A 13,216-nucleotide genomic window follows, 5' to 3' on the forward strand; every position below is an offset into this window, starting at 1 on the left:
CTCCCTTCTTAAAATTAGTTTTTGCAAATATAACAACATGTAGCATGCTCACACAGTGGAAAGAAATCCATTGTAATATTTGCTGTTACAAACATTAAGATATTAACTATAGTTTTCCTAGCACAAACACTTCTGTGTCAGATTGTCTGAGTAAAATCTGTGTGCTATTTTAGTTAGCAAGTTTTCCTGGGAAAATGGATCCTCTCATCCCCTTTAAATAAGACCCTTTGACTCATTCAGCCTTTTCATTATTAATTTAAAAAGTCTACATGCAAGCTTCAGGAGTGTTAACCAGAAGCATTTCGTTTTATCCAGGTGTTTTGTGGGATTTGCTCATACCAATTTTAAAAGTTATACATTTGTCAGATCTACAGTACAATGTATACTCTACTAAGAATCTTGGAAGTTGTCACTGCTATAACCTCGAGTATGTCACACGTTTTGAGATCTAACATAATGTAGCATTGTAGAACATCACCTTTTATTTTCACTATGACCTTGCTCCATTAAAAACACAAAAGACAGCTGCTATATTTTACCAACTTTTATTCATATGTACCAGTAGTTCTTGGTACAAGAGAAGGACTGCAGAGTGTTAAAACCTTACAGTGTCTTAATGCTTTAAAAATACATGAAGCTGTGATACATGGAGAAAAAAAAAGATCCTGGACATGAATTGATGTTAAGCACTAGCAGATATCAAATTGCTTAGGCCACTGAAGTAGGATTTTTCTCTCTCACTCATCAACTCAAAATGTATTGGTCTCCTGCAGAAGTTGCACTCAGCGGAAGAGTGAGGTTTTACCTCCAAGCCAACCTCCTTCCAAGTTTTCACCAGTTTCTCTGATAGGAAAGAAAAACAGAACAAATCAGTTTTTGGCTTCTACACATGTATATACTAGTCATGAAAACCATTTTACATGCATTTAATAAATCTGGAATGCCTTATGATCACTTCCAAGAGTGGACACTTAAATGAACTTACTGTGGTAAGTTATCTTCAAATAAATATTTAATAGATTTCTTTTCCCATTTGAAACATCTTACCAAGAAAGTAATTCATCATCTGTGGGGTGTGGTGAGGTGTAGGGGCAATTCGAAGGAGTTCTTGCCCACGGGCAACAGTAGGGTAATTAATGGCCTGCACGTAGATGTTGTATCTGCTCATCATTATATCACAAACTTCGGTGTTCTTTGCCGCATCTGCCACCTAAAAAACATAAGAAAGAAAACAGGAAGAGAAATAAATTATTTTTTATTTATTAGAAATATTTACTCTGTTTCATATACAACAGGCATACAATGGTTTTTCCAATGTGTCAAATGTTCTATAAATTATGCATTTTCTGATTTATTACCTTTAGGTTCCAACTCAACATCAGTTTTCACGGGGAAAATAATTATGATCAGTAACTGAAACAAGAAGTAGTGCATCCCGTTTCCCGTCAGCCAGTGTACAATTAGTAACATGAAAGAGGTCTTATACAGAAACCCAGCAGGAAGTCATCATGTACCACAAGGCTGTATAAGGAAGAAAAGCACTTTCCAGGACTCACCCTGATCGGAATGATGTGACTTGGGCAATGAACCACAGGCAGACCAGCATCCATCAGCATCTGCCGGAGGAGCTTGACGTTTCTCTGGTGCCTCCGTCTCAAAGCCCTTCCTTCCTCGCTCTTCAGCACCTGAATGGATTCCTTGGCGCCAGCCAGCAGCATAGGGGGCAGGGATGTGGTGAAGATGAAGCCGGCGGCGTAGGAGCGCACAGTGTCCACCAGGGTTGCAGTGCTGGCTATGTAACCGCCCACACAGCCAAATGCTTTGCCTAAAAAATAAATAAAATCCTAAATAAGTCCCTGCTTTAGAATTGACTTAGTTATGCCACATAAATCCCATAGCAGTTGACTCACAAAAGAACACATCTACAAGGGGAAAAAAAAAAAATCATCCAGATAACCTAAAATGTCTCCTTTCCATTGAAAGTCAAAAGAATCCAGAAACAACGTTGGAATAGGGTTTGCAAAGTATTCCAAATGTGATAAACAAGACATCAGTTTAGAAAACCCCTATCCTGTCCAAAGCCTGAAAGATATTCCTAGCCCTAGAGTGGAATATTTTAAAAAACAATACTAATAACATCCTAATATATTGTTTATAGATGGTTAGAAATGGAGACCTGGACTAAATAATCCTTCCTTTGAAGAGACTTCCAGATGCAACTGAAAGTCTATTATTACTTTTCCCACCATATGATGTCAGCAGCAAAATATCAAGTGTCTTTTCCATGTGTTCAATCAAGGCACTAAATCTGAAACTGGTGACTCATCCATTGACTATCACTCTTCTTAGAAATGCTTTCTTAGCTGTACAGGAAACACATGCTAGAGCTACACTACCAGAAAGATGAATGGCATAACTGTTAACGTAATTCTATTCTATGATGAGGAAGACCGAAACCAAAAATAATGCAAAAAAAAAGAAGAAGAAATAGTATACTCAGATAAATATCTGACTTTCCTTTTGAATTACGGTTAAAAAGATAGAGAAAGATCCACAGCACAAAGACAGCTTTGGTTTTTTTGCAATTCACAGTAAAATATGATTACAGCTAGAACTTAATGAGAGATTTAGTCTAATTAGAGACTGTTTGGAACTAAACACCAAATAACTACACTAACCTTTCTAACCGAGTGTTAGCAGGATACACAGAAAAATTTTAGAATGAAGAATTTTCAGGTGATTATTTTGCATTACACAACAATTTGACGTTAGAACAGTTATGTCTATTTCTAATCAATAAAAATAAAATGTACAACTGAAGTCTTTGGGGAAAATTGGGTGTATGGGTTTCATAGTTCTTTAATAGAAATATCGGTCTAAGAATTTCTCATCAATCTGTAATTACTAACATCCTAAACAAAACACAAACTGGTAAAAAGATTATTTTACTTGCAAATGCAGAGTAATCAAATCGATATGGTCAGATAATCTTAACTCTTACATTAAGTCTGCCTATGTACATAATGTTGTTAATCCAATGCATTAGCATGCATGTAGCTCTGTCTCCTAACGAGAGGATAGGTCTCCTGGGGCTGAAATAAAAACAGATTAGGACTGGGTTTCCTAGCAACAGGTTCAAAGCCTTTGTTGTCTTATAGTGTTACCGGCAAATTAGGAACCTAATATGGGCCCGGACCCATCTGTTTTTGAAAACAGATTTCTCATTCAATTACACTATTCCTCTTTCTTCATTTAGTAATTTTCCCCCCCCTAGAGGAAATTACAAAAAGTATATACTCAAAAACTCTGAACTAGCAATGTATACCTTACTCTGGTAAATAAAAGAGCCTTTGCAGTTTTGGTGTTTCGGAAGTGCTGGTGTACTAAGTGCTTACCAAGTGTTCCAGAGATGATGTCCATCTTATGCATGATCCCATCTCGGTCTCCTATTCCTCCACCCCGAGCTCCGTACAGCCCAACTGCATGTACCTCGTCAACAAATGTGATGGCCCCAAATTCATGGGCAACATCGCACATTTCCTCCAGTGGACACACAGCACCTGTAACATAAGATGAATGAAACTTTCATTTCCTTTTCTTCCACAACTATAATACATTTCTTAACCTTAAGTGCTGTTAAAATGATAACATCTTTCAACTGGACTTGCAATCCCCATTTCATTTTGCACAGAAACAAACTTCACCAGCTAAATCCTGCTCTGCACTTACGTTCTGAGCAACTGAACACAAGTGAATACTTGAAAGAAAACGGTTTCTGCTCACCATCCATTGAGTGGACCGTTTCAAAAGCCACAATCTTTGGAGTGGAGGGATCGGACTTCTTCAGCAGTTCTCGAAGATGATTAACGTCATTATGACGAAAGATAAATTTGGGAACTCCACTGTTTCTGATTCCCTGGATCATTGAGGCATGATTCCCAGCATCTGAGTAAATCTCACAGCCTGAAGACAAAAAAAAAAGTTTTAAGAACATCATATGTTTTATCAGAAATTATTTCTATTCGTTAAGCCCCAGATCATCATTGCACTGACATTACATTGCATACCTGGCAGCATTTTGGCCAATGTAAAAAGCGTTGAATCATTAGCCACAAAGCAAGAGGAGAAAAGCAGCGCTGCATCTTTGCCATGCAAATCTGCTAACTCATGCTCCAAATCTACATGAAATTTGCTCGTTCCAGAGATGTTACGGGTTCCTCCCGCTCCAGCGCCATGCTGCCGTAAAGTATCCCTGTGGATAAAAATATCCTTATTAGTGCTTTGCACTTTCATGTTTATCAGCAAATCGTAAGGACATGCATTCATCTTTCCCGACAAGATCTAGGAGCACTCACATGATGGAGCGAACAACACGGGGGTGCCGGCTCATGCCCAAGTAATCATTGCTGCACCACACAGAGACCTCTTTCTTCGAGGCCTGCGAACCAGAGTAATCATCCGCCATCGGAAAAGTCTCTGCTCTCCTATTCACCGTTTTGAACACCCGGTAAGTGTGATCGTTCTTCTTGGCCTCGATTTTCTTTTCAAAGAACTTGTCATAATGGAAAGTAGAAACTGCTGCGGAGGGGGGGGGGGGGGGGGGGGACAGAAGAAAATGTTGTTAGGAAATGACTATCATGCACCTTTTGCAACATCTAACTTTTTAAAGGCAACATTTCCAAAGTTCTCTATATTTAACATCTGCAATAGCTGTTGAGTAACAATTAATGGCAACATTTCAGAGGTGATCATAAAAGTCAAGAAGACGGATCAGACATGTTGCGTGACAAATAAGTATTACATTATGATCGACGATTCGCTATCGGATAGTTTTGCTTACATTTGGGCATGTTATCCTGCAGAAGGTGGGAGACCCTGGTGGGACGTTGCTTCAGTAAATTCTTCAGGAGACTGCTCTGGTCCTCCCCATCCGCCTTGGTGATGTTGACCACAGTTGGGTTTACAGGGGATTCAGCCAACTCTGCGCAGAAAAAAAATACTTGTACGATTAAAATTAAAAACCCCAATTGTCAGCACCAGGTACGTAGAACCAAAGCCAAAATACCTCCAAACAAAGGTGAGGCAAGTTATACTGCATTAGGCACTCAATCAAGCAGATCTTTATTTAATTTCTGACTGCATTAAATACGCTGAGCATAAGTTAAGAGAACAATAGAAATCAGTGATGCGACTTGAACCCTCACCTTTCCGGACAGCATGCATCTCCTGCACATCCTCCTGCAGCTCCACGCTGGCCTGCCGGAACACACTGCTGTTTCCCTGCCCCATCTCGGCAGCAAGAAAAGGGCACTTGGAAGCAGCTGCCTGGCACGCTGGGGGCACGGGGTGGCCTGGAGGCAGACTGGGTTGCTTGGGAGGCTGCCCGGAGGCTAAATTTAAACACATGCAAATCTCACGTAAACAGCTCCGCAAAAAGCTTACATTCTAGATTTTACCCTTACACGGTCCCCCGCACGGACATTCACATTTCCACTAAACAAACGCTGATAATCTAGATATTCTAGATAATCTAGAATGATCACTCACTCGTCAATTTCACTACATGTCATTTTCTATTTTTTTATCCCCCTTCACAACTGAAGTGTAACCAACTGGAATGCGTCACAGAATGATTTGTTTCAGCTTCATCTTGCAAAAGAAACTGCCCTATGACCTTCAAATGCAATATAAATAACTAAAATGTGTTAATGTACACAGTAGTTTCACACACAAACACACTGCCACCAACATCAACTGCTCACCTGAATCTGTTGGAGAGGTTTCCTTGGTCTCCTGGCACTTCGCAGCAGACGTGGAAAGGGCACGAGCAAAGGGCCTAGATGCCAGATCCATCATCACAGGACATTTCTGGGCATAGAAAACCAGGGACTTGCCAGCTTTCTGGAGGAACGTCTGCGGGACCCGCGACAGGAAGGGACAGCGGCGAATGATGGTGTCCATCTTGGATGCTCTCAACCTGAAATACCAAAAAAATAATTAACCATGGCAGTTTCAGTCTAATTCGAGACCAGCAAAACGGAAAACTGCTACAGAACACGCAAGTAACCAGAGGTCAAACATCCCTTGCCACCGTGACCAGAACAGAGTCACGCACTCTTCTATTAAACTTATCGAAACTAATTCCCAAACCACACTGTAACATACTAGCCTTCAAGAACCATAAACAACATCACTTCAGCTGCTGATCACAAGAACAGGATTTACAAAGCTTAACTGCTCCTTTTATAATTCCAGAAAGACAGTACAGTTGTGTGTCAAATGCTAATGTAGATACTTCACATTTTATAAGAAACCTAAAATCGCATACATAATTTACATTTTCATTGTAAGTACAATTACCAGTCTTTAAAACACAGGATGCCTGACTCAAGCATTTAAGTCTGAAATTAATCATTTGTAAGACACATCAGTCAACCCATGTATCAAAATGTTCTTGATCTTCTGTAAGACCGCTGGACACCAGACATCTTTACTGTGCTCCACATACATCCATACATCCAAAAAGTAAGAAAAAATCTTTTGACAGAGATCTACTCATTTTAAACAAAATATGCTGTAACAACAAAACGGCAAACTTTTAACAGGATAAAATTATTTTATCCTGGTGTCAGATAAAATAAATATTCCAGAAACAGGATTTTGTCTTCCAAAAGATAGGCTTTCTGCATCCCTGTTCTACCTGAAGGTTTCCCATTCGTTTTTTAGAGAGCCCAACACAAACAGAGTACGGAACATGGCAATATCCAGGCTTCTGTCACAAATACAGAAAAACTGCAAAAAATGGATGCAGTCCACCCTTGTATCAGCTGCTACTGACATTCCCATAACAACCACTGGACCTGACAGCTTGGAGGGACACCAGGATAGAGTATCTTAGAAATCCCAAATGCTAAAATACAAAAAACAGACGCTTCAAGAAAAATCATACTATGTAATTTAAATTTTACATACCTGGGAAGGAACATTTTAATACTGCTGATGGCTTTTTGCTTTTTTCCTAAAATTTGTAAATGGTGCCGCATCAGTCTGTTACTCAAGCTTTTAAACCCCCAAAGCAAAACTATGACAAAGCTCCACCTACTTAACTCTACGTAAGAAGCTTCTTGAGAAATCAACTGTTTCGACATACCTTAGATCAGAAAGTTTCTGGGAGGGACTATGAAATCACAAAAGTACACCAAAAAGTATCAGATACAAAAACAATGACATAGTTGGACTACAACCACAATCCAGGACTACATTAACAATATTTACATGATGTGACAAACCGTTTAAAAGAGAAAACAAAACAGGAAAGAAATTCTTAATTTAAAGGTAGAAAAAATCTCAAGGAACGATTTTCCTATAAAAACTGCCTAAAACTCAATGCTAAAGGGGAAATTTAAGAAAACACCAACAATAACCATAGCTAGTTCACAGGCATTATTAAATATAAAACATATAAACTGATAAAGATTTTTAAGTCATAGATGTATACAACCATAGCAAATTTCACATCATCTAACAGGAAAAGGTATATGAAAAAAAAGTCTTAACCTTTCTATAATGAGAAAAGGATGTTTAAGATAAGGAAGTGAAATTTTGGTTTATACCAAGCAAGGAAGTGCTCTGCTCCTTGTTGTGTACACCTTACATCCATAGTGAAACCACAAACAAAAACAGTGTAATTTGCCACAGATTTGCACAAAAGTAATAGGCACTGTAATTACAGTATGGTGTATGGGTCTCTTGTGTGAGGGATATGGGCAAATTAAGGGCTCGATTATAATACCCAGGTATACCACACACTTATATCTGCACCTACATGAGCTGAAAACCGTTGTGGCCACTGAGAGGGCACAAACTTCAAGATGCGCTCTCAGTCCTGCATATTCTAGTTCAATAAAGCGCAGTCTCTTTTTTAAAAACATAAAGTAGGCTTGTGTATGGAAGGATCACTGTCATCTGACACCTCTGATCACAGGGAAAAAAAGGGTCACGCACAACCATGTCCCTGGAGGTACGTCAAATTAATTCCTGGGGTACCTGAAAAACTGGACTGGGCAGGGCATGTCAGGCCAATGACCATTACAGCAGTGGATTAGACACTGCTACTAAGTCACTCCTACATAGGTGTGAAGCTGAGAGAACAGCTGGTTAAAGAAATTCCTTTAATAACCTACATCTACAAATTCTAATGCGTTACGGGTCAAGTTCACATAAGTAAAAAAGTGGTAAATATATCCAAGTGGTATCTTTTAGATCTTTCAGATTATTCCCAAACTCCCTGTGTGCATCAGCCATGTGCAGTGACCAAGGGGGTCCCAGGTTCAAATCCGAGGTAGGAGTGTACTGTTGTACGACTTGCTATACAAAGGACTAAATATAAACGTTAAAAAACAAGACAGACTGAACACCGAATATTGATAAATCTGGTGCTAAAAAAACTATTTATGATGCCAGAGACCCCCTGTGATTTAACAAAACAGCACGCCGAATGGATACAACTGATGGATTTAATGATAAAATATTTACCCCCAAAAAAACCTATTTACAAACTAAGTACTCTTTAAAGAATAATTTAACCACATGTAAATAGTCGTGTACCACATACGGACTATAAGCAAAATTCTTTTATTTTCTTAAACACTTATGCATAAAAAGTCATAAACTACACATTTATGACAAGCTACCAAGGCGTTATATATATATATGAATCATTTACGAAGCAGGAAACAGAAGTTCATAATGGCCTTCAAGTCGGAAAAGAATACAGTACAGTACAGTAACTCCACATTAAATCTAACAAATCAAAACGCCTACCTTTCTTACCTCTGAGATCTTCAGGCTAAACTGTATGTCTTTTCCCGTGTGTCTATGACAATGAAAAACTTATTTTTTTAAGGGAAGGAGGCTTGTTATTTTGAATAGGCTGTACCGCCGGAAAAGATGATATCTGTTGCCCTGCACTGAGGACGAACGTAAGGGCATCGCCACGCAACCGGCTTTAAGGGAACTGCGCGATCGTCACTCTCGCGAGAGCGGCGAGCTCAGCTGCCGGCCCCCGCCTTGACCCAGATTTCTGCGTCACTACGCAACAGCCTTCCTGAGCCTTAGGGCGACGGTGGTCGTTTTCAGTTCGGTTAGGAAAGATTTGTGCCATTAATATTGACAGCCAGTGTCTTAAACTCTCGCCTGTTCCGTCACAGCACGGTTGAAAGTAAAATATAAATTTGTATAGAAAATTGTTGCTAGGGGTGGTGGGGACAGGAAGCTTGTCGAAAGAACACTGGCGTTTAATACCGACGGAAACTTCATTTGAAACATTTATTTTAGGCAAAGATCGCCCTCTGGGGATTGCAATGAGAATTTCCTACCAAATACGCTGTACGGTTTATTAAATTATATCTGCCATTTAGAATACGCTCATAAGAAAGTCTTAAAATACTTAAAATCGTTTGATTGATTTATTCAACAGTTCTGTATTACTGGGTTTACAGCCTGATCATTAAGCTTCAAACTCATGTTCAGTGTTGGGAAGGTTTTTTTTTCCGGCTTTGTAACATCATGCTTAACATCCATATACATAGTTGTCCCAGTCTGTTGCAGAAAACCAAGTCTTATTTTGTTTTTTTTTTACCAGCTTTAGAAGAATTCGGCGCTTGCTGGTGTATCCAAAAAAAGTTACAAGTTTACAAGTTACAGCATGTTAAGAACTCAGCTGCTCAGATTTTAACTAAAACTGTATTGCCCATTTTAGTTTCTGTCCAGTGATCCACTGTGAATTTCAGAATAAAACCAGAAATACTGCTGCTTGCTCTTTAATCCCTCTACACCTAGAGAGAGTAAGACACTCTTTATTATCCACAAAGGGCAATTAGTTTTAAATCAGGTGACAACAAAAAGAAAACACACACATACGATAGACATAAATATGAGCAAGAGAATCATGAGCAAGGTTATGGTGGCAGGTCAAAATGAGAAACTTGAACCTGTTTGTTTTTTAAATTGGGAAATCTGTATCTGCATTCTAAGGGGAGTAGTTATAATCCATTAAACAAATATTGTGAAGGGTCTTCTAGGATGGGATATGGTTTTCTCAAGTCTTGTAAGTAACAGACATGGGATAGGGCCGAAAGATCGGCATCAATGACTTTCTGACATAGGTCTGAAAGTACTCCCCAGTTTGTCCTTACTCCTCAGCAGATCATGGCAAATGTTAAAGCAGAATAAAATAAAAGACTGGTAATGCATGATTAACAATAAATTATTAGCGTTCTCAAGGAAAAATAAACACTGTTACCCTTTTTTGAAAATGTAATTGTTGCTTGTCTCAAAATTTAACCTGCAGTCCAGAACGCTTCCTAAATACTTATATTTATCCCCCAGATCCACTGATTTGCCCCTGATGCAGGTTTGAGTGGGGTCTGAGGGTTCTTCCTGAAATCAATAGCCATGTCTTTGTTTTCTACTGCAAATAGCTTTGTTCACACCAAGTGGCAAACTCATGCACAACTGGCCCATGGCCCCACTCATCTAGTTGCAACAAACTAACGGTAACAGAGTTATCTGCAAATGTAATTGTGTGTCTTGAGTGGTGGTAACTCATCCAATCACTTATATAGCGCTTTTTTGGTAATGGGGACTCCCCTCCACCACCACCAATGTGCAGCATCCACCTGGATGCTGTGACGGCACCCATAGTGCGCCAGAACGCTCACCACACATCAGCTCTCAGTGGGGAGGAGAGCAGAGTGATGAAGCCAGTTCATAGATGGGGAGTATTAGAAGGCTTGGTAGGGGCTAATGAGAAATTTGGCCAGGACACCAGGGTTACACTCCTACTCCTTTTGAGGAACGCCCTGGGACTTTTAATGACCACAGAGAGTCAGGATCTTGGTTTAAGGTCTCATCAGAAGGACAGTGCCTTTTTACAGTATAGTGTCCCCATCGCTATATTGGAACGTTAGGACCCACATAAACCGCAGAGTGAGCGCCCCCTACTGTCTTCCAGCAGCAACCTTAGTTTTTCCCAGGAGGTCTCCCATCCAGGTACTGACCAGGCTCACCTGATCAGGCTCACCTGACCTGCTTGGAGCTCATACCTGATCAGGGTCACACCTGCACATCCTTGGTGTGAGCCTGTGGAAAAATGTAGCTTTTCAGAAAAGCCATTACTGATTCTCACTCACTAAGTTCTTTCTGTAAAGAAATCAACAACTAAGATGGCAAGATTAAGATTAAGATAATAATGCTGAAAGTAAAAAAAAATGCTACAAATAGCAACCTAACAAGACCTCCAATTCATCCTGTTGTTACTTAAATTATGTGAACTTAACAAAAAAGGGGAGCTGTGGGACTTTTAGAGACAGAATTGGAAATATGTATTTCAGAATGATGGGTAAAGTCAACCTGAACGCCATGATTTTTTCCAAATGAAAACAGGAAATAGTTTAGAAAAGAATATGACATTTATAATGATACCGTTCATGCAATAGGGGGCAGTGTGAAACAGCTACTTAAAATAGACACAGCTACTTCGTTTTAGGAGCGCTCATTCTTAGGTTTTATAAAATTCCTACCTAGGAGGTAAGAGTTGGTTGTGTGTTGCATCTATAAGGCACAGATAAAAATGTAAATATTAAGATTTTCTTCCCTGTAAAATGAAAAGTAAACTAGTCACAGAGGTCTATCTCAATCTTGGGGTTCTTGTTATTTATTCTGAATCAGGACAATTATGCTGCATTCTACAGTACTTGTGTCCAACCATGGTGTAGTTTTAGAATTTTGGATGAATATATTTTGATGTGTTTTTATATTTTATTTAACACCGAATAGACTAACAATAAAACTGATGAAAGTTACAAAATCTGTTTGAAAAGTGCAATGATTTCGGAGGTTGTGGTTATAACCAGCAGCTATATCACCCTGAAACAGCTATATCACAACTGGCCACCTACTGAAGCTCAGCAGGTGTGAGCCTGGTCAGTACCTGGACCTCCTGGGAAAGCTAAGGTTGCTGCTGGAAGAGGTATTAGTGGGGCCAGTAGGGGGCGCTCACCCTGAAGTCTGTGTAGGTCCTAATGCCCCAGTATAGTGGTGGGGACTATAGTGTAAAAAGTCACTGGATGAGATGTAAAACTGAGTCCTTGACTCTTTGTGGTCATTAGAAATACCAGGGTGTTTCTCGAGAGGAAGTAGGGGTGTTACCCTGGAGTCCTGGCCTCTACCACTCATGGAAGAGGCTTCATCGCCCTGCTCTCCACTGAGAGCTGGTGCACTATGGCTGCTGTTGTATCCAGGTGGGGCTGCACACTGGTGGTGGTGGAGGGGAGTCTCCATTATCTGAAAAGCACTATTTAAGTCTAGATATGGTAGATAAGATCACTTTATTGGCCATATACATATACTTTATTGGCGGTATTAGGAATTTGTCTTTTTCATATACCCCAACTTGCTCCCAACTTGAGACACACAGACAGGGAGAGAAGCTTGGGGTCACAGTGCAGGGTCAGCCATTTATATGATGCCCTTGGAGCAGTTGGGGTTAAGGGTCTTGCTCAGGGGCCCAACGGAGCAGGATTCTTCTGCCAGCAGCGGGTTACGAACTGGTAACCTTCCAGTCACAGGTTCTTAGCCCCAGACCCACTGCACCGCCCCTGTGAGGTTAATATTAACTTTGAAATGGTTAACAAATAGAAATAGTAAAATAGCTCAAAAATAAAAATAGTATAAATACATTAATTAAACTATTTATATGGTTTGAGGTAACAACGAACAATGTTGCAATAAGGACTTAGTCAGATGGAGAATTGCTCTTCGACTGGGTACCTCCAGTTAAGCAGATGTCAATAGTTAACCAAATCATCACTTCTTTCTACACCAAAGACCCGTGTCAGTTTAACTGGGATCATGTTAGCTGGTGATTTGCTAGACTATGTAATTTAGCGCTTCGGACGAAATAGAAAAGGGAATGTTCTTCAACCGTCTATGATCTAGTTCCTTGAATTGAATAAATTACGCGGTGATTGATCAATGGCTTCAAAGCGTTCCTAAACCTTAAAAAAAAGGTGTTTTAGGCCGATCCGTATGACGACCATGATCTGCACAATCATGGCTAGTAATCTCAAGAGTATACAGTATACCAACACACAGGAAGAAGCGGGCCAGTTGAGGAAAAGCGTGGGATTCCCCTTTAATAAAAAGGGAGGGCGTA

General features: G+C 39.9%; 1 protein-coding gene across 4 annotated transcripts; it reads right to left on the bottom strand.

Annotated features, from left to right (window-relative positions):
- Positions 1–529: 529 nt before the first annotated feature.
- On the bottom strand, positions 530–8,990 carry alas1 (aminolevulinate, delta-, synthase 1). 4 transcript variants are annotated; one of them, XM_015348346.2, is made up of 11 exons: positions 8,833–8,990; positions 5,763–5,977; positions 5,205–5,390; positions 4,841–4,981; positions 4,356–4,578; positions 4,068–4,252; positions 3,784–3,963; positions 3,396–3,560; positions 1,557–1,825; positions 1,048–1,210; positions 530–843 (listed from the first exon to the last, which is right to left on the bottom strand). In XM_015348346.2, the coding sequence occupies exons 2-11, from the start codon at positions 5,959–5,961 to the stop codon at positions 683–685; spliced, it is 1,872 nt and encodes a 623-aa protein (XP_015203832.2). In that variant the 5' UTR covers positions 5,962–5,977; positions 8,833–8,990; the 3' UTR covers positions 530–682. The 4 variants fall into 4 exon arrangements, with proteins under 4 accessions (XP_015203832.2, XP_015203831.2, XP_015203829.2 ...); XM_015348345.2 differs by having other exon boundaries at positions 8,824–8,990; XM_015348343.2 differs by lacking the exon at positions 8,833–8,990 and adding an exon at positions 6,973–7,076 and having other exon boundaries at positions 4,356–4,575.
- Positions 8,991–13,216: the final 4,226 nt, after the last annotated feature.

Source organism: Lepisosteus oculatus, chromosome 4, assembly GCF_040954835.1.
Source record: "Lepisosteus oculatus isolate fLepOcu1 chromosome 4, fLepOcu1.hap2, whole genome shotgun sequence".
NCBI classification, from domain to species: domain Eukaryota; kingdom Metazoa; phylum Chordata; class Actinopteri; order Semionotiformes; family Lepisosteidae; genus Lepisosteus; species Lepisosteus oculatus.